The 21,578-nt window shown below is 45.1% G+C and overlaps 1 protein-coding gene across 5 annotated transcripts in view; it reads left to right on the forward strand.

Moving 5' to 3' along the window:
- The window catches only part of zzef1 (zinc finger, ZZ-type with EF hand domain 1), a 54,541-nt gene that overhangs the window by 27,044 nt on the left and 5,919 nt on the right, over window positions 1–21,578 (forward strand). For all 5 annotated transcript variants that reach the window (XM_055879892.1, XM_055879902.1, XM_055879885.1 and 2 more), the window contains exons 43-55: window positions 2,856–2,988; window positions 3,179–3,426; window positions 3,646–3,960; window positions 4,197–4,297; window positions 4,550–4,685; window positions 4,789–4,974; window positions 5,223–5,396; window positions 5,571–5,714; window positions 7,486–7,654; window positions 7,942–8,040; window positions 8,332–8,497; window positions 9,386–9,536; window positions 14,794–14,865. In XM_055879892.1, coding sequence (XP_055735867.1) covers window positions 2,856–2,988; window positions 3,179–3,426; window positions 3,646–3,960; window positions 4,197–4,297; window positions 4,550–4,685; window positions 4,789–4,974; window positions 5,223–5,396; window positions 5,571–5,714; window positions 7,486–7,654; window positions 7,942–8,040; window positions 8,332–8,497; window positions 9,386–9,536; window positions 14,794–14,865 — 2,094 coding nt within the window. The remainder of the gene's footprint in view (window positions 1–2,855; window positions 2,989–3,178; window positions 3,427–3,645; window positions 3,961–4,196; window positions 4,298–4,549; window positions 4,686–4,788; window positions 4,975–5,222; window positions 5,397–5,570; window positions 5,715–7,485; window positions 7,655–7,941; window positions 8,041–8,331; window positions 8,498–9,385; window positions 9,537–14,793; window positions 14,866–21,578) is intronic.

The raw sequence follows: 21,578 nt of genomic DNA on the forward strand, positions 1-21,578 counted from the left end.
TGTTGAAGCTACTGTAGACCTTCATTGCAAACAGTGTGTTTGAATCAATTATTTTGTAGCTTAAATAAAACTATATATATATCTCTAAAAAGGATAAATGTTTTAATGTTTCACTATTTTCATTTTTATGACATTCACTGGAGAGGATGGTTCTCCCCTTCCTCCTCTGAGGAGCATCCAATGCTATATACCTATATACTATTGACAATAATTTACTGGAACTCAATCTAAAATCTAATTTTATTCCTTGCATGCTTTGTAAACAAAAGGTGTAGACTAACAGTGAAATGCTTACTTACGGGCCCTTCAATGCAGAGAGAAATAAAATTGAGTAATAACACGTAATAATAAATACACAATGAGTAACGATAACTTTGCTATATACACGGGGTATCAGTACCGAGTCTATGTGCAAGGGTACAAGGTAATTGAATTAGATATGTACATATAACTAGAAATGGAGTGACTAGGCAACAGGATCGATAATAAACAGTAGCAGCCGCAAACAGTGTATTCGGGAAGTATTCAGACCACTTGCCTTTTTCCACATTTAGTTACGTTACAGTGTTATTCTAAAATTGATTAAATAAAAACAAATCCTCATCAGGGAAAACTGTTCCTAGGCCGTCATTGAAATAAGAATTTGTTCTTAACTGACTTGCCTAGTTAAATAAAGGTACAAATAAAGGTAAATAAAAATCTATACATAATACCCCATATTAACAAATTGAAAACAGATGTTAGAATTTTTTGCAAATGTCTTAAAAATAAAAAACAGAACTTATTTACACAAGTATTCAGACCCTTTGCTATGAGACTCGAAATTGAGCTCAGGTGCATCCTGTTTCCATTAAACATCCTTGAGATGTTTCTACAACTTGATTGGAGTCCACCTGTGGTAAATTCAATTGATTGGAAATTATTTGGAAAGGCACACAGCTGTCTATGTAAGGTAGCACAGTGCATGTCAGTGCAAAAACCAAGCCATGAGGTCGAAGGAATTGTCCTTAGAGCTCCGAGACAGGATTGTGTTGAGGGACAGATCTGGGGAAGGGTACCAAAACATTTCTGCAGCATTGTAGGTCCCCAAGAACACAGTGGAAGATGGAAGAAGTTTGGAACCACCAAGACTCTTCCTAGATCTGGCTGCCCAGCCAAACTGAGCAATCAGGGGTGTAGGACCTTGGTCAGGGAGTGACCAAGAACCAGATGGGCTCTCTGACAGAGCTCCAGAGGTCCTCTGTGGAGATGGGCGAACCTTCCAGAAGGACAACCATCTCTGAGCACTGCACCAATCAGGCCTTTATGGTAGAGTGGCCAGACAGAAGCCACTCCTCAGTAAAAGGCACATGACAGCTCGCTTGGAGTTTGCCAAAAGGCACATAAAGGACTTTCAGACCATGAGAACCAAGATTCTCTAGTCTGATGAAACCAAGATTGAACTCTTTGGCCTGAATGCCAGGTGTCACGTCTCGAGGAAAATTGGCCCCATCCCTACGGTGATACAGGGTGGTGGCAGCATCATTCTATGGGATGTTTTTCAACGGCAGGGACTGGGACACTAGTCAGGATCGAGGGAACGAGAGCAAAGTACAGAGCGATCCAGAGTGCTCAGGACCTCAGACTGGGACAAATGTTCACCTTCCAACAGGACAACAACCCTAAGCACACAGCCAAGACAACACAGGAGTGGCTTCGGGACAAGTCTCTAAATGTCCTTGAGTGACCAGCCAGAGCCTGGACTTGAACTCGATCTGCAGAGAAGAATGGGAAAAACTCCCCAAATACAGGTGTGCCAAGCTTGTATTGTCATACCCAAGAAGAGTCAAGGCTATAATCGCTGCCAAAGGTCTTCAACAAAGTACTGAGTAAAGGGTCTGAATACTTATGTAAATGTGATATTTCCAAAAATTTCTAAGAACATGTTTTTGCTTTGTAATTATGGGGTATTGTGTGTAGATTGGGGGGGGGGGGGGACGATTTAATCCTTTTTAGAATAAGGCTGTAACGTAACAATGTGGAAAAACTCAAGGGGTCCGAATACTTTCCAAATACACTATGTGATAAGTCAAAAGTTAGTATGGGTAAACTATTTAATTATTTAGCAGACGTATGGCTTGGGAGAGAAGCGGTTCAGGGTCCTGTTGGTTCCAGACTTAGTGCATCGGTACTGCTTGCTGTGTGGTGCCAGAGAGAACAGTCTATGACTTGGGTGGAGTCCTTGACAGTTTTTAGGGCAAAATTCTAGAGGTCCTGGATGGCAGGGAGCTTGGCCCCAGTGATATACTGGGCCGTATGCAATACCCTCTGTAGTGCCTTGCGGTCAGATACCAAGCAGTTGCCATACCGGTGAGGCAGCCAGTCAAGATGCTCTCAAATGGTGAAGCTGCAGAACTTTTTATGGATCTGAGGGTCCTTGCCAAATTTTTTCAGCCTCCTGAGGGAGAAGAAGCGTGCTCTCTTCACAACTGTGTTGGTTTGTGTGGACCATGATACGATAGATCTTTAGCGATGTTGACAATGAGGAAATTGAAGCTCCCGACCCATGCTCGGACCTCCGTTTCCTGTAGTCCACGATCATCACGATTGTCTGGCTGACATTGAGGGAGAGATTGTTGTCCTGGCACCACACTGCTAGGTCTCTGACCTCCCTATAGGCTGTCTCATCGTAGTCAGTGATCAGGCCTACCACCGTTGTGTCTTCAGCAAACTTGATGATGGTGTTGGAGTCGTCGTACTGCATCACTCAACCTGCTGCTGTCTCCTCCAGTAGTCCACCATTCAAGGGGCGTGTAAACTTTCTGCCCTGCACTGTTGTGCCCTTTGTCTGACCCTGGCTCTTTCTGCTATCCTAGGTGCTGTGTATGGGCACCCAGTCAGTGTTCATAGACAATGCCAACGAGCAGCATCATATGATCCTACTCAAGCACTTCACCGAGAAGAACCACGCTGCTGTGGTGGATGTCAAGACCCGCAAGAGAAAGACAGGTGAGAGGACGGACTGTCACAGTTAATTTCATACATTTTGCTCATGGTGCACATATTAGAGCTGTATTTTAAACCCTCACACATTTGTGTGTTTGTTTTGATGTTTTTATACTACTGCAACCAAATTGCCCAGCAACGGGGCAATAAAGAGTTTCTGAATCTGTATGCCATCCCTCTCCTGTCCTTACAGTGAAGGACTACCAGCTGATCCAGCCGCAGGACTCCAGTGCTACAGGCTCCCACAGCCCAGGGTCCCAGGTCCAGGGCGTAGGTCAGGGTCAGGGATCCCCCCAGGCCCAGCTAACCCGCTACCTCAGTAACTTCACCTCCATCATCAGCCACCTGCTGCAGAGCAGTCAGGACAGCAGCACCCCCGACGCTGTGGAGGCCTCCTGGGTCGTCTCACTGGCCCTCAAGGGCCTCTACAACACACTCAAGGTACCTCAGAAACAAAGCCACCTTTTGGTTATCATCATTCAACTTCTACACTATGTGCCTTTCTCTCTCTCTCGCTTCAATATGACATTTTATGTTAATCACCTGTGCTGTGTTTTTCTTCTAGATTTTTTGTCTTTTTATTGAATGTCCATTTCCGTCTTCTAGTGGTTGACCTTGAAGACTTTGTCTAACATTTCCTGTTGTGTTCCTTCCCTGTAGAAGCACGGCGTTGCCGAGGCCCAGGAGGCCATCCAACGATCCGGTCTGACCCAGCTTCTGGTAAGGAAGTGCAGTAAGGGGACTGGCTTCAGTAAGCTGTGGCTGCTCCGAGACCTGGAGATCCTCTCCATAATGCTCTACTCCTCCAAGAGAGAGATCCACAGCATGGCCCAGGGCCAGGACGGGGAGAGGGAGGAGAAGGAGCAAGACAAGGAGCATGACTCGGACCACTCTAGTTGTTGTGCCGACGACCCCGACCCAAACCGGCCTGACCCACTGGAGGGGCTCGACGAAGAGACTAAGATTTGCTTCCAGGTCAGCAGGGATGCCCACATCCTCATTGTACTGTTTTATTTTTTCTAAATCCTACTTCTGACACTAATGTATCGAAGGGCAACAGCCCCTTGGATCTCCGGTCTCGAACCCAGGTTTCCAGTCTGTAGGCAAACTTGTGAACCACTGCTTTAATAGCACTAAACCACTTGGACGAGAAAGTAACGATCTCTCTCTCTCTGAATTGTAACAACCTCTCTGAATTGTGTCTGTTTCAGATTACCCATGATGCCTTAAACGCGCCCCTGCACATCCTGCGGGCCATGTACGAGCTGCAGATGAAGAGAACGGACTCCTTCTTTCTGGAGGTGCAGAAGAGGTGAGAATTGGATCACATTCCTGTCATACATTCCTCCATACAAATCAAATCACAATTGAATAAAAGTGCATCTAACAGTCACAACACACTTTACAGGAAAAAAATATATATATATGCTTCATAAAGAATGTGTTTTGAATACCATTGCACCAATGTCATTTTCATGCCTGACTTGTGTAGCTGTCATCCATCCCAGACAATGTTTTGCTATGACGTTGCGTGGTGGTGGCTGACTTGGTTGACGTCCCGCAGGTTTGATGGCGACGTGATAAAGACGGACGAGACGATTAGGACGCTGGCTCAGAAGTGGCAGCCCACCAAGAGACCTCGCTCTGAGGAGAGGAGCACCAAGGCTGTGGACACTGACATGATCGTCGTGCCCTGTGTGGTGAGCACTGCATTACATATGACGTAGTTTGAAGAATTGGTGTCAGCAAGATAATAGAACAAGTTGATAAATAACCCACTCCCCTTCCCCCTTCCTCTCCCAGTCCAAGCCCAGTCACTGTGAGAAGGCTACGGAGGAGACCACGGTGGTGACTCAAAAGCTGATCACCAACACGGAGACTGACCTCCAGCTGAGCTACGCCAAGCAGCGCCGCACCAAGTCCTCCGCCCTGCTGCACAAGGAGCTGGACGCACGCAGCAACCGCTCTGTCAGACAGTACCTAGTCAAGGTAGGTGGAGGTCCTGTCTGTCTGGTTCAGTTGGTACGAGCATGGCACTAGCTAGCAATGCCAGTGTTATGGATTCGATTCCTGCAAGGATCACGTATACTAAACGGGCTTGTTTCCCGGACACATATTAAGCCATTGAACGTGCTTCTTTAGGCCAGGACTTACTCTAGATGTCTGCAGTCGCTGTACTGCAAGTGGATTTTGATAAAATGGTCTTCTTAATGATATGATGATATCATTATGTTCAGGTGAACCAGGCCATCGCCACCCTGTATGCCCGCCACGTGCTGGCGTCGTTGCTGGCTGACTGGCCCCAGGGGGCGCCACTGAGTGAGGAGGCTCTGGAGCTGAGTGGGGCATCACACATGGCCTACATCCTGGACATGCTGATGCAGCTGGAGGAGAGACCACTCTGGGAGAGGGTAAGCGTGTGGTGGTGGTGTGTGTGTGTGGGATGTTTCACACAGGGAGTTATTGGGCTTCCACTCTGGAAACGGATGAGAGGGGGTGAACAAATTTGAGTGTGAGTGAGTGGTATGGAGGTGTGTCGGGTGTCTACATGTTCATGTGGGTTAACTCATTCCTCCGGTCACCAGATTCTACAGAAAGTGCTGGTTGGCTGCAGCCAGAGCATGCTGGGTAGTTTGTCTCTGACAGCGTGTCAGTTCATGGAGGAGCCTGGCATGGCCGTGCAAGTCAGGGAGTCCAAACACCCCTACGACAACAACACTAACTTTGAGGTGGGTACCACATAGATCTAATTCCCCACTGAGAACTCTTACCACAGGCACACTAGAAAGTCTACAAGTTTCTCAATATAGGATATACAGTTGAAGTCGGAAGTCGTTTTTCAACCACTCCACAAATTTCTTGTTAAGAAACTATAACTTTGGCAAGTCGGTTAGGACATCTACTTTGCGCATGACACAAGTAATTTTTCCAACAATTGTTTACGGACAGATTATTTCACTTATAATTCACTGTATGACAATTCCAGTGGGTCAGAGGTTTACATACACTAAATGCCTTTAAACAGCTTAGAAAATTCCAGAAAAGGATGTCATGACTTTAGAAGCTTTTGATAGGCTAATTGACATAATTTGAGTCAATTGGAGGTTCACCTGTGGATGTATTTCAAGGCCTACCTTCAAACTCAGTGCCTCTTTGCTTGACATCATGGGAAAATCAAAAGAAATTGAAGCAATTTCCAAACGCCTGAAGGTACCACGTTCATCTGTAAAAACAATAATACGCAAGTATAAACACCATGAGACCACGTAGCCGTCATACCGCTCAGGAAGGAGACGCGTTCTGTCTCCTACAGATGAACGTACTTTGGTGCGAAAAGTGCAAATCAATCCCAGAACTACAGCAAAGGACCTTGGGAAGATGCTGGAGGAAACATGTACAAAAGTATCTATATCCACAGTAAAACGAGTCCTATATCGACATGGGGACAAAGATCGTACTTTTTGTAGAAATGTCCTCTGGTCTGATGAAACAAAAATAGAACTGTTTGGCCATAATGACCATCGATATGTTTGGAGGAAAAATGGGAGGGTTGCAAGCCGAAGAACACCATCCCAACCGTGAAGCACGGGGGTGGCAGCATCATGTTGTGGGGGTGCTTTGCTGCAGGAGGGACTGGTGCACTTCACAAAATAGATGGCATCATGAGGCAGGAAAATTATGTGGATATATTGAAGCAACATCTCAAGACATCAGTCAGGAAGTTAAAGCTTGGTCGCAAATGGGTCTTCCAAATGGACAATGACCCCAAGCATACTTCCAAAGTTGTGGCAAAATAGCTTAAGGACAACAAAGTCAAGGTATTGGAGTGGCCATCACAAAGCCCTGACCTCAATCATATAGATAATTTGTGGGCAGAATTTAAAAAGTGTGTGCGAGCAAGGAGGCCTACCAACCTGACTCAGTTACACCAGCTCTGTCTGGAGGAATGAGCCAAAATTCACCCAACTTATTGTGGGAAGCTTGTGGAAGGCTACTCAAAACATTTGACCCAAGTTAAACAATTTAAAGGCAATGCTACCAAATACTAATTGAGTGTATGTAAACTTCTGACCCACTGGGAATGTGATGAAAGAAATAAAAGCTGAAATAAATAATTCTCTCTTATTCTGACATTTCACATTCTTAAAATAAAGTGGTGATCCTAAATGATCTAAATAAGGGACTGAGTTTAAATGTATTTGGCTAAGGTGTATGTAAACTTCCGACTTCAACTGTATCAATGAGCATTTGCAAGAAAATGATACATAACTTCAAATATAAGCATGTGGAAGTGGTTTTCATTCTTTTGATATTAAGATAATTCCACGCCAGATATGTACTGTGGCCTTCCTGTGTGGCCTAATGGAGGAAGCTTGCGTTGGACTGACTGTTCTGCAGCCGAGCAAGGATGTTGTAGAGCTTCTCTCTCTCGTTCTCACTTATTATCTCGTTCTCATTCTCTCTCGTTCTCGTTCTCTCTCGTTCTCCCTCTCTCTGTAGGACAAGGTGCACATCCCAGGGGCCATCTACCTATCTGTGAAGTTTGACTCCCGCTGTTACACTGAGGAGGGCTGTGATGAACTTATCATGGGCAGCAGCTCTGACTTTCTCCAGGACCTGCACAACTTCAGCGGCTCCCCACAGAAATGGACTGACTTCGAGATCCCTGGTGAGGGGACAGGGGCATGGAGGGAGGGACTGTCTGGGAGAGAGGGGGCTGGGACGGGGACAAAGGGCTGGGAGAGAGGGGACGGGGAGACTAGGAGAGGGGTCTGGGCGAGGGAGAGTGGACTAGGAGTAAGTATGCCACCCAATTAAGCGAATCGCTTCGGGAGTTGGTATTAAAGATGTTTCCACAATGTGGTTTCTATCTACATAGCTTCACCACCTGTGTGTGTGTGTGTGTAGGCTCATGACGTGTTGATTACTGATGTGTGTTGTGTGTTTTCTCCACAGGGGATACTCTGCACTACAGGTTCATCTCAGACATGAGCAACACAGAGTGGGGATACAAATTCACTGTCACCGGGGGACACAGGGGCCGCTTCCAGACAGGTTGGTCTACACACACGCATGTACGCGCACTTACATACACACACTGCAGCGGCGTTGGGAGATTGAGACTGATGAACGAAGTGGGCCGGGGCTAGCATCAGCAGAGTACCTGTCTCATGTGGTTAAGCTTTTAAAATGGTATTTAATGCAGCTGAGTCTTTAATGCAGTTGACTGAACACACACATACGTGCACACGAGAAGAAGAGCTACTGAGTGCTCTGTCTGATCATAGAGGGAAATAGAAACTATCCTTTCACGTCTAAATCTCTCTTTGTCTCTTCCTCAAACAGGTTTTGAGATCCTAAAACAAATGTTGGCTGACGACCAAGTGCTCAGCCACCTCCCATTGGCTGACATCTGGGAGTGGCAGGTGGGCGTGGCCTGCCGCCAGACCGGGAACCAAAGACTGAAGGCCATCCACCTGTTGCTCCGCCTCCTGCAGTGTCAATCACAGAGGTGAGACTCTGTCCAATGTCCCTGTCCATCGTATCCATCTTGAACGTATACACACACACACACACACACACACACACACACACACACACACACACACACACACACACACACACACACACACACACACACACAAACTGTATATCCACACAGTATACACACAAGTAAATACGCACACACACACCTCATTCTGTCACCTGCTCAAGGCTTTCATGACTTCAGGCACTACCTAGCATAGTTTAGGATCAGGTACCTAAAGTAACAAGCTGGATTCACACTCCCAAACACACGACTCAACCGCACTCTTTGCCTACTAGAATCATAAAGCAAACTTGTCACAAATATTGGGGTACAATATTATACTTGAAACTTTGGTAAACCTACTGATTAGCAGCTGAAACCATTTAGGTAATAGTTTCCTAGGATGAGATTCTGGGGACCCTTTTTGTACCCAATTTCAAGGCTCAGTATGAAGATTACAAACACATCTATATCCTCCGCGTCTGTTTCCCCCTAGAGCTAGAGAAAACCGTTTTTGCTTAGAGTATTCCAGAGAAGCCTAATGTGCTGATAGTTGCCATGGAGATGAGGTCACATATCTATTGGAGGATTTGCATATTTTCCATGCCGCTGGCCCCGTCTGGCTGTAGTGACATCACCCTGACTAAATAGAATACACAATGTGTTATAATAATACATGTGATTTAGTAGACGCTTTTATCCAGAGCGACTTACAGACATGCGTGCATACATTTAACGTATGGGTAATCCCAGGAACCGAACCAACTTGCAGGTTCACATCTCACTGAAAAAACACTGAACAAGTAAATGTGTGTGTGTGTGTGTTTGAGTGTGTGCTAGTCTCTAACTCTTATATCTCTGTGTGTGTAGGGGCTGTGAGCTGACCCTGCTGAGGCCTCTATGGCAGCTGTTCATGACCATGGAGAGTGGTCTGAGTCAGGACCCCACCAGTATCACTGTACTGCTGCCCCTACACAGAGCACTCACTGAGCTCTTCTTCATCGCCGAAGCCAGGGCCATGGTGAGAAACACACACACACACAGACACACTTGCTGCTATCCAATGAGAGGACATAAAGTTCTATGGCGGGAGGGTAGTAAGTAAAAGGTTGTACAGGTTCATACGTAGTTTACTCATACCCAAGGAGCTTGTCCTTTTTATCAGGCATGTCAATGTGAAGAACCTGTTACCAGTCTATGGATAGTGCTGGCACTCTAGATGTGTTAATGCACTTCTCAATATGTGTGTGTGTGTGGTAATCTGTGTTGTCAGCTAGCCTGCCTGTTTCCACCTAGGAAGGTTAATATAGCACTGTCACATAGCCCTGACCCCTCAGTGTGTTGTTCAGCCCACCTGTTCACCTGCTGGGCCCAGTCCAGGCCCGAGGCAGAGAGCAGCAGGTCTGCCATCTGTCACACAACACAGACCCTGGCACCTGCTACCTGGCTGGCACACCACTATTTATTATCTCTCTAGCTTGATGGTGGAGAGAGGGATGGAGCCTGGGATGGGGAGAGAAAGAAAGAGAGGGGAGGGAGAGTGGATGAAGAGGGGGAGAGAGGGGGAAAGAGCGAGAGGAGAGATGGCGAGGATGAAGCGAGAGAGAGCCGCCAACCTGAAACCTTCAATTGGTGCGTGGGTGACCAGTCACTCTTTAACCTGCCTTGAATTCTGAATTAAGGAAAGGCGTGCATGTAGCTTTGCAGTCCAGCAGGAAATGATCCTTCCAGCTTGGTGTCCCTTAAATTGAGCCAGTCACGTCTACATTGTCTTCTGACAGGTGGAGACGTGAGTTCATTTTTTCTTAAAATGAGCGAGTTCAGACGGAGCCGTCACGTCTACTTATTTAAAGATAGATACCCATTCAACCTGACTGGCTATAAAGGCTCTCGACTAGACCAGTTCCCTCTCCTCTCCCCACTGAATGAATGAGGCTTAAGCTGCCAGTCCAACAGTGAAATTACTGAAATGAATGATCTGTTGACTTGTCTCAGAGATGGATCTCTGCCGCTGGCTGCTGGGGATATGAGAGGAAATGAGTATGTCTGGGTGTCTGTCTGTCTGGTTTGGGCTAATACCTATGGTGGATGTGTTGCTGTTGTTGTTGTTGATCTGTGTGTGTGTGTGTGGGCTTCAAACTAAGGTTGATGTGTTGTTTTCATGTGGGAGTGTTGTGTGGTTCTACCAGCAGGGGGCAGTAGGAGTTCTCACTAGCACTCACGCAGTCACACTGGGTACCATAGTGATGGCCTGAGATCGACACGCAGTCCACACACACTGATTCACCTAAGAGGAACATGTGTATCTATCCATCGACGTATCCATCCATCTATCTAACTATATACACTACATGACCAAAAGTATGTGCACACCTGCTCATCGAACATCGCAATCGAGAGCAGACGATTCTTACGCGCTGTGCGCGGGTCGTGAGCTTGTGTGGCCTACCATTTCGCGGCTGAGCTGTTGGTGCGCCTAAACGGTTCCACTTCATAATAACAGTACTTCCAGTTGACTGGGGCAGCTCTAGCAGGGCGGGCAGACATTTGACCAACTGACTTGTTGGAAATACTGTGTATATATACAGTACCAGTCAAAACTTTTAGAACGCCTACTCATTCAAGGGTTATTATTTTGACTATTTTCTACATTGTAGAATAATAGTGAAGACATCAAAACTATGAAATAACACATATCGAATCATGTAGTAACCAAAAAACAAATGTTAAACAAATCAAAATTTATTTGAGATTCTTCAAAGTAGCCACCCTTTGCCTTGATGACAGCTTTGCACACTCTTGGCATTCTCTCAACCAGCTTCATGAGGAAGGCTTTTCCAACACTCTTGAAAGAGTTCCCACATATGCTGAGCACTTGTTGGCTGCTCTTCCTTCACTCTGCTGTCCAACTCATCCCAAACCATCTCAATTTGGTTGAGGTCAGGGGATTGTGGAGGCCAGGTCATCTGATGCAGCACTTCATCACTGTCCTTCTTGGTCAAATAACCCTTACACAGCCTGGGGGTGTGTTTTGAGTCAATGTCCTGTTGAAAAACAAATAATATTCCCACTAAGTGCAAACCAGATTGGATGGCGTATCGCTGCAAAATGCTGTGGTAGCCATGCTGGTTAAGTGTGCCTTCAATTCTAAATGAATCACTGACAGTGTCACCAGCAAAGCACCATCACACCACCTCCTCCATGCTTCACGGTGGAACCACGTATGCAGAGATCATCCGTTCACTTACTCTGCGTCTCACAAAGACACGGTGGTTGGAACCAAAAATCTAACATTTGGACTCATCAGACCAAAGGACAGATTTCACCTGGTCTAATGTCCATTGTTTGGGTTTCTTGGCCCAAGCAAGTCTCTTCTTATTGGTGTCCTTTAGTAGTGGTTTCTTTGCAGCAATTTGACCATGAAGGCCTGATTCACGCAGTCTCCTCTGAACAGTTGATGTTGAGATGTGTGTTACTTGAACTCTGTGAAGCATTTATTTGGGCTGCAATCTGAGGTGCATTTAACTTTAATGAACGTATCCTCTGCAGCAGAGGTAACTCTGGGTCTGCCTTTCCTGTGGCGGTCCTCATGAAAGCCAGTTTCATCATTGCGCTTGATGGTTTTTGCGACTGCACTTGAAGAAACTTTCTTCAAAATGTTCTTGAAATGTTCCGTATTGACTGATCTTCATGACTTAAAGTAATGATGGACTGTCATTTCTATTTGCTTATTTGAGCTGTTCTTTCAATAATATGGACTTGGTCTTTTGCCAAATAGGGCTGTCCTCTGTATACCACCTCTACCTTCTCACAACACTACTGATTGGCTCAAACGCATAAAATAATAAAAAATCCACAAATTAACTTTTAACAGCCACACCAGTTCATTGAAATGCATTCCAGGTGACTGCCGCATAAAGCTGGTTGAGAGAATGCCAAGAGTGTGCAAAGCTGTCATCAAGGCAAAGGGTGGCGACTTTGAAGAATCTCAAATATAAAATATATTTTGATTTGTTTACCATCTTTTTGTTTACTACATGATTCCATGTGTGTTATTTCATAGTTTTGATGTCTTCACTATTATTCTACAATGTAGAAAATAGTAAAAATAATGAAAAACCCTTGAACGAGTAGGTGTTTCCAAACTTTTGACTGGTACTGTATATAATCCATCTCTCTCTGTATAATCAACCCACAGAAAAATACTTGTTCTTTTACAAACACTCTCACAAACACCTAAATGTGTTTGTTTGCTGCAAAGCCTATTTACTGCTGACTCACTCTCCATATTTGAGCTGGTGGGTAGTGAAGTGTTGTGTTCTGCGAAAGAACAGAGGAGGAGGGGCATACCAGAGGTGTGCAGGGCCTTGTCATTCATATTGCACACTATTGTGTATCCCAAATTACCCCCACTAACCTTGCCACCAACACTGAAAACATCAGAGGGGAAACACTGCCCATAGCCTCAGCATGCACTAGTCTGTGTGTTTGTGTGTGTTTGTGTGTGTGTGTCTAAACCTTAGACAAACCTTAGACTCTGTTCTACTATGACACACACACACACATTTACACAAAGAGAGAGATCGACACACACACACCCTGACAATATATTACACAGATGTCTATGCTCAGACCAGACGACAGGAGTTGCGAAGGTGTAATAGATACGCCATCACCTTTGTCCTAAAAATAATTATGAGCATTGAATCTGCTTTGTCAGTGTGTTGACGAATGGGGCAGTTCCCAGTAAGGTGATGACATACAGCGTAGTTCACACTTCCATGTTGACACTGATGCAGCGAGCGCGGCGTGCTGTTGAACATGTTGACGCGTCAGGTTTCAGAGCCTTTACTTTATTAGGTTTTCAAAAAAACAAACACGGAGGACCAAGTACGTTATGAAGCCTCCCAAATAGCACCCTACTCATAATTGAGGTTAATTTGACAGAAACAATAGACCTGAATCAACATTTCTGTTAATGTGCCAAATAAGCCAGCTTGGCTAGTTGTCAACTGTAGCCTGTCTGGTCTATCTGGTGCAGGACTTTATCATCCAGAACCAGTAGACATACTGTATGAACTGCCAAGGCTCAGTGGTTAATATACAGTCACTTCTGCTGCTTCCCCAAACAGTGTCTTATAGTGTCTCGTGACAGAGCTGGCCAGCGTGCGTGGGAGATTTGGGTCAAAAGCAGTACACTATGTAGTGAATAGGGTGCTATTTGGTACGCACACAATGTACTTCAGACAGGAAGTGACTTGTATAAAGGCGTTTCTAACATCATCAAATGGATCCTTTAGTTATATTCGCCTATATCTCCTGAAGTATACATGTCAGGGATTGTCGTGCACTGTCAGCTGTACAAATAGTCCAAGATGTTACCTTGGTATAAACAGCAGGCTGGGATAGGGAGAGTGAGGATATGTCCCAAAATACACCCTATTCCCTATATAGTGCACTACTTTTGACCAGAGCCTTATGGACCCTTGTCAAAAGTAGTGCACTAAATAGGGAATAGGGTCACATTTAGCAGCTTGCGAGACTGAGGGATGGAGGTATGAGGGTCTGGATTGTGTCTCCCTCTCCTACTAGCTACACCATAAAATCTCCATTTGGCCAGTCAGTCTTATCTATGTTCTGGAACTCTTCTCTCTCCACGGTTACATAATAACAGTAACACCAGACCTGCCTGGGTTCAAATAGAATTCGTTCTTTGTCTAATTCCAGAGTGTGGTTGAGCCTGTCTGGAGTGCCAGGTGGGTGAGGTTTGGAGTTGCACTTCTGGGGACTATTACATTCGTTCCATTGCGCCAGACATGCTCAATTAAGCGCAGCTGAAGTATCTGACAGAAAACGAATACTATTTGAACCCAGGTCTTCATGACAGAGTTATTCTTTCTCAGAATTGGCTTCTTCTGCTGGAAGCTCTATTTTATTTGTTAGTAATTTTGAAGGATTTTCCTACGCTAAATTCTACATACCACAGAAAGCTGTTCTCAGTACTCTTGAGGTAAGTGGTCAGAAACTCTCCTAGTGACAAGTGAGATTGTCTCTGGATTGTTTCACGAACTCTTTCCAGTGAATGTGTACTGTAGGTTGTATGGGCACTCTTGGCAGAAATCGAGGATTTGAAAGCCATAGCATATTCACTGTTTGTACCTCAGTTTTCTTGCTCAATGTATGTTCTGTGCGTGGAAGTCACAGTGTAGCAAGCATGTAAAGACGGAGGAGCAAGGTCTTATTGAGAAGGACTACAAACCCTTGTCTTTGTTTTCCAGGAGGAAGGCATTCTCCAGGAGTACCTATTAGCCTTGACCACCAATGAACAGCTCCTAGCCCGCACAGCACTGGTAAGAACTCAGTTAGACTTGCTTTTTACTTGGTAATGTTGAAGACAGGGATTGACCACCAGAATCATGATGCTAGCCATGTAGAAAGTGACATTATTTTTCCATCTCGTATAAAGATTTAGAGTCTGTAACGACATATTCTACTCACCCAGGAGGGTAATGCTTAGAAACTATTATTTCAAATATCTTCTAAGTACTTACACTTTGCCTATGACTACTTTGTGACCTAGATGGTTATCAATATCATGAATGATGCATTTTGAAATGTGGGCTCAAACATATAGGCTAGATAACATTCTCACTGTGCCTCCAGGCCCAGATCTCCATAATTTTCCAAAACATACTCCATCCATGCTATACAAATGACGTTGAAATACCACTTTTAAGACTGTTCTCAATACGGAAGTGGTCAGACGACGTGGATGCTACGCTACAGGACTGTTTTACTGCTTCATCAATAAGTGCATCGACGACGTCATCCCCACAGTGACTGTACATTTCCCAACCAGAAGCCATGGATTACAGGCAACATCTGCACCGGGCTAAAGGCTAGAGCTGCCGCTTTCAAGGAGAAGGACACTAATCCGGACGCTTAGAAGAAATCCCGCTATGCCCTCAGGCGAACCATCAAACAGGCAAAGCATCAATACAGGACTAAGATTGGATCCTACTACACCGGCTCTGGCGCTTGTCGGATCTGGCAGGGCTTGCAAACTATTACAGACTACAAAGGGAATCCCAGATGCGAGCTGCCCAGAGACGTGAGCCTACCAGACAGGCTAAATGCCTTTTATGCTCACTTCATTACAAGCAATATTGAAGCATGCATGAGAGCACCAGCTGTTCCGGACGACTGTGTGATCACTCTCTCCGTAGCCAATGTAAGCAAGACCTTTAAACAGGTCAACATTCACAAGGCCGCGGTGCCAGATGGATTACCATGACGTATACTCAAAGCATGTGTGGACCAACTGGCAAGTGTCTTCACTGATATTTTCAACCTCTCCCTGGCCGAGTCTGTAATACCTACATGTTTCAAGCAGACCACCATAGTCCCTGTGCCCAAGAACACCAAGGTAACCTGCCTAAATGACTACCGCCCCGTAGCACTCACGTCGGTAGCCATGTAGTGCTTTGAAAGGCTGGTCATGGCTCACATCAACACCGTCATCCCGGAAACCCTTGACCCACTCCAATTCGCATACCGCCCCAAAAGATCCACAGATGACGCAATCTCAATCGCACTCACCACTGCCCTTCCTACATGGACAAAAGGAACACATGTGAGAATGCTGTTCGTTGACTACAGCTCAGCGTTCAACACCATAGTGATGAGCTTTGTGGGCACTAAGCTAATGACCCTGGAACTAAACACCCCCCTCTGCAACTGGATCCTGGACTTCCTGACGGGCCGCCCCCAGGTGGTAAGGGTAGGCAACAAGACATCTGTACGTTGATCCTCAACACGGGGGCCCCTCAGGGGTGCAAGCCGAGTCCCCTCCTATACTCACTGTTAACCCACGACTGCTTGGCCATGCACGACTCCAACACCATAATTTAAGTTTGCTGACGACACAACAGTGGTAGGCCTGATCTCCCTCAACATGAGCAAGACTAAGGAGATGATCGTGGACTACAGGAAAAGGATGGCCAAACACGCCCCCATTCACATCAACGGGGTTGTAGTGGAGCGGGTCGAGAGTTTCAAGTTCCTTGGTGTCCACATCACCAACAAACTATCATGGTCCAAACATACCAACAAAGTCGTAAAGAGGGCACGACAACGCCTTTTCCCCCTCAAGAGACTGAAAAGATTTGGCATGGGTCCCCAGATCCTCAAAAAGTTCTACAGCTACATCATCGAGAGCATCCTGACCGGTTGCATCACCGTCTGGTATGGCAACTGCTCTGCATCCGACCGTAAGGCGCTACAGAGGGTAGCGCGTACAGCCCAGTACATCACTGGGGTTAAGCTTCCTGACATCCAGGACCTACAGTGGGGGAAAAAATATTTAGTCAGGCACCAATTGTGCAAGTTCTCCCACTTAAAAAGATGAGAGAGGCCTGTAATTTTCATTATAGGTACACTTCAACTATGACAGACAAAATGAGGGGGGAAAATCCAGAAAATCACATTGTAGGATTTTTTATGAATTTATTTGCAAATTATGGTGGAAAATAAGTATTTGGTCACCTACAAACAAGCAAGATTTCTGGCTCTCACAGACCTGTAACTTCTTTAAGAGGCTCCTCTGTCCTCCACCTGTATTAATGGCACCTGTTTGAACTTGTTATCAGTATAAAAGACACCTGTCCACAACCTCAAACAGTCACACTCCAAACTCCACTATGGCCAAGACCAAAGAGCTGTCAAAGGACACCAGAAACAAAATTGTAGACCTGCACCAGGCTGGGAAGACTGAATCTGCAATAGGTAAGCAGCTTGGTTTGAAGAAATCAACTGTGGGAGCAATTATTAGGAAATGGAAGACATACAAGACCACTGATAATCTCCCTTGATCTGGGGCTCCACGCAAGATCTCACCCCGTGGGGTCAAAATGATCACAAGAACGGTGAGCAAAAATCCCAGAACCACACGGGGCGCCTAGTGAATGACCTGCAGAGAGCTGGGACCAAAGTAACAAAGCCTACCATCAGTAACACACTACGCCGCCAGGGACTCAAATCCTGCAGTGCCAGACGTGTCCCCCTGCTTAAGCCAGTACATGTCCAGGCACGTCTGAAGTTTGCTAGAGAGCATTTGGATGATCCAGAAGAAGATTGGGAGAATGTCATATGGTCAGATGAAACCAAAATATAACTTTTTGGTAAAAACTCAACTCGTCGTGTTTGGAGGACAAAGAATGCTGAGTTGTATCCAAAGAACACCATACCTACTGTGAAGCATGGGGGTGGAAACTTTGGGGCTGTTTTTCTGCAAAGGGACCAGGACGACTGATCCGTGTAAAGGAAAGAATGAATGGGGCCATGTATCGTGAGATTTTGAGTGAAAACCTCCTTCCATCAGCAAGAGCATTGAAGATGAAACGTGGCCCAAACACACCGCCCGGGGAACGAAGGAGTGGCTTCGTAAGAAGCATTTCAAGGTCCTGGGGTGGCCTAGCCAATCTCCAGATCTCAACCCCATAGAAAATCTTTGGAGGGAGTTGAAAGTCCGTGTTGCCCAGCAACAGCCCCAAAACATCACTGCTCTAGAGGAGATCTGCATGGAGGAATGGGCCAAAATATCAGCAACAGTGTGTGAAAACCTTGTGAAGACTTACAGAAAACGTTTGACCTCTGTCATTGCCAACAAAGGGTATATAACAAAGTATTGAGAAACTTTTGTTATTGACCAAATACTTATTTTCCACCATAATTTGCAAATAAATTCATTAAAAATCCTACAATGTGATTTTCTGGATTTCTTTTCTCATTTTGTCTGTCATAGTTGAAGTGTACGTATGATGAAAATTACAGGCCTCTCTCATCTTCTTAAGTGGGAGAACTTGCACAATTGGTGGCTGACTAAATACTTTTTTGCCCCACTGTATATACTAAGCGGTTTCAGAGGAAGGCCCCCCAAAAATTAAAAAAACAGTCACGCAGGTCATAGACTGTTCTCTCTGCTACCGCACGGCAAGCGGTACCGGAGCTCCAAGTCTAGGTCAAAAAGGCTCCTTAACATCTAGCCACAAGACGACTGAACAATTAATCAAATGACCACCCAGACAATTTACATTGACACACCCCACCTCCCTTTGTTTTTATGCTGCTGCTACTTGCTGTTTATTATCTATTCGCTGTTTATTATCTATGCATAGTCACTTTACCCCTACCTACATGTACAAATTACATTTACATGTAACATTTACATTTAAGTCATTTAGCAGACGCTCTTATCCAGAGCGACTTACAAATTGATGCATTCACCTTATGATATCCAGTGGAACAACCACTTTACAATAGTGCATCTAAATCTTTTAAGGGGGGGGGGGTTAGAAGGATTACTTTATCCTATCCTAGGTATTCCTTAAAGAGGTGGGGTTTCAGGTGTCTCCGGAAGGTGGTGATTGACTCCGCTGACCTGGCGTCGTGAGGGAGTTTGTTCCACCATTGGGGTGCCAGAGCAGCGAACAGTTTTGACTGGGCTGAGCGGGAACTGTACAATTACCTTGACTAACCTGTATCCCCGCACATTGACTCTGTACCGGTACCCCTGTATATAGCCTCATTTTTTTTTTTTTACTTTAGTTTATTTAGTAAATATTTTCTTAACTCTATTTCTTGAACTGCATTGTTGATTAAGGGCTTGGTAGTAAGCATTTCACAGTAATGTCTACACCTGTTGTATTCGGCGCATGTGACAAATAATTTGAGGTGATCTGTTTTCCCATTTGTCAATCAGGGTGTGATGAGTCCCAGAGTGAGAATACCAGTGGTCTTTAGTTATGATATTCAGCTGTTCCTCATTTTCTCCTCGAATGGTGAATCATAATGCGAGTGACACAACGCAGACTGCACACACACAAACCCCTACCGGTGCTCTGTATGTGGGCTGTTGCTGCGTTCTGTACTAATGTATCTGGTAATTACCTCTCATTATCATGCGTGGCTTAGCGAACATCATCTCCGCCCCGCTATGCTGTGATCCCGAACAGAAGGGCAGAGGTGTAAGGGGGCAAGCAGTGTGGAGGGAGGGGGGATTCTGGGGTTGGGAGATGCACGATTAAAATTATGTCTGTCAGAGCTGAGAAGGGTTTACCTGTCTAAAGATGTCTAAAACCTCATTGATCTTAGTCTATTTTCGGCATTGGTTGAAGCCCAGTGTTCAATTCAAATCTCCCTACCATCATATCTATGCCAATATGACACCAATCTGGATTAAAATTCGCAAATCAACTTGATTGGAGGCACACAATACACTCCCGGTCTCTCGTCATGAACCGTCCAGTCGTTACCGAGAACCACATACCAGATTTTTTGGCAGGGTCGTTAGCAATTCCTTTTTAAGAGTTTTTCTTGCGCCTACCTAGCTCAAATTTTAGACATCGGATTAAAACAAGACTATAGCCTCCTTAAAGTGACAATTGGACTTAAATGTCAGAATGACTACATTTGTAGGTGCAACAGTTTTTATTACATTTATAATTTATTGCTCTCACGTGCTCATTTATGTTCATTAAAAACCAATTATGCGCAGCTGCTAGCACCATGAATTCAAGCTGAGGTTAATCAATAAATGCAAATATATATTTGGATTAGCTAGGTAGGTACACTGGAAGGTTATACAGTGCATTCGGAAAGTATTCAGACCCCTTGACTTTTTCAACATTTTGTTACATTACAGACATATTCTAAAATGTATTAAATTGTTTTTCCCCCTCATCAATCTACACACAATACCCCATAATGACAAAGCAAAACCGATTTTTATAAATTTTTGCAAGTTTATTAAAAATAGACAACTGAAATTACATTTACATAAGTATTCAGACCTTTTACTCAGCACTTTGTTGAAGCATCTTTGGCAGGGATTACAGCCTTGTGTCTTCTTGGGTATGAGGCTATAAGCTTGGCACACCTGTATTTGGGGAGTTTCTCCCATTCTTCTCTGCAGATCCTCTCAAGATCTGTCACGTTGGATGGCGACCGTTGCTGCACAGCTATTTTCAGGTCTCTCCAGAGATGTTCAATCGGGTTCAAGTCTGGGCTCTGGCTGGGACACTCAAGGACATTCAGAGACTTGTCCCAAAGCCACTCCTGTGTTGCCTTGGCTGTGTGCTTAGGGTCGTTGTCCTGTTGGAAGATGAACCTTTGACCCAGTCTGAGGTCCTGAGCACTCTGGAGCAGGTTTTCATCAAGGATCTCTCTGTACTTTGCTCTGTTCATCTTTCCCTCGATCCTGACTAGTCTCCCAGTCCCTGCCGATGGAAAAACATTCCCACAGCATGACACTTTCTCATGGTCTGAGAGTCTTTAAGTGCCTTTTGGCAAACTCCAAGCGGGCTGTCATGTGCCTTTTACTGAGGGGCTTCTGTCTTGCCACTCTATCATAAAGACCTGATTGGTGGAGTGCTGCAGAGATAGTTGTCCTTCTGGAAGGTTCTCCCATCTCCACAGGGGACCTCTGGAGCTCTGTCAGAGTGACCATCGGGTTCTTGGTAACCTCCCCGACCAAGGCCTTTCTCCCCCGATTGCTCAGTTTGGCTAGGCGGACAGCTCTAGGAAGAGTCTTGGTGGTTCCAAACTTCTTCCATTTTAGAATGATGGAGCCCACTGTGTTTTTGGGGACCTTCATTGCTGCAGACATATTTTGGTACCCTTCCCCAGATCTGTGCCTCGACACAATCCTGTCACAGAGCTCTATGGACAATTCCTTCGACCTCATGGCTTGGTTTTTGCTCTGACATGCACTATCAACTTTGGGACCTTGTATAGACAGGTGTGTGCCATTCCAAATCATGTCCAATCCATTTAATTTACCACAGGTGGACTCCAAGTTGTAGAAACATCTCAAGGATGATCAATGGAAACAGGATGCACCTGAGCTAAATTTTAAGTCACATAGCAAAGGGTCTGAATACTTATGTAAATAAGGTATTTTGGGTTTTTTTGCAAAAATTTCTTAAAACCTGTTTTCGCTTTGTCATTATGGGGTGACGTGTGTAAAATGATGAATCAATTTAATACATTTTAGAATAAGGATGTA

This window comes from Salvelinus fontinalis, chromosome 2 (genome assembly GCF_029448725.1).
Source record: "Salvelinus fontinalis isolate EN_2023a chromosome 2, ASM2944872v1, whole genome shotgun sequence".
NCBI classification, from domain to species: domain Eukaryota; kingdom Metazoa; phylum Chordata; class Actinopteri; order Salmoniformes; family Salmonidae; genus Salvelinus; species Salvelinus fontinalis.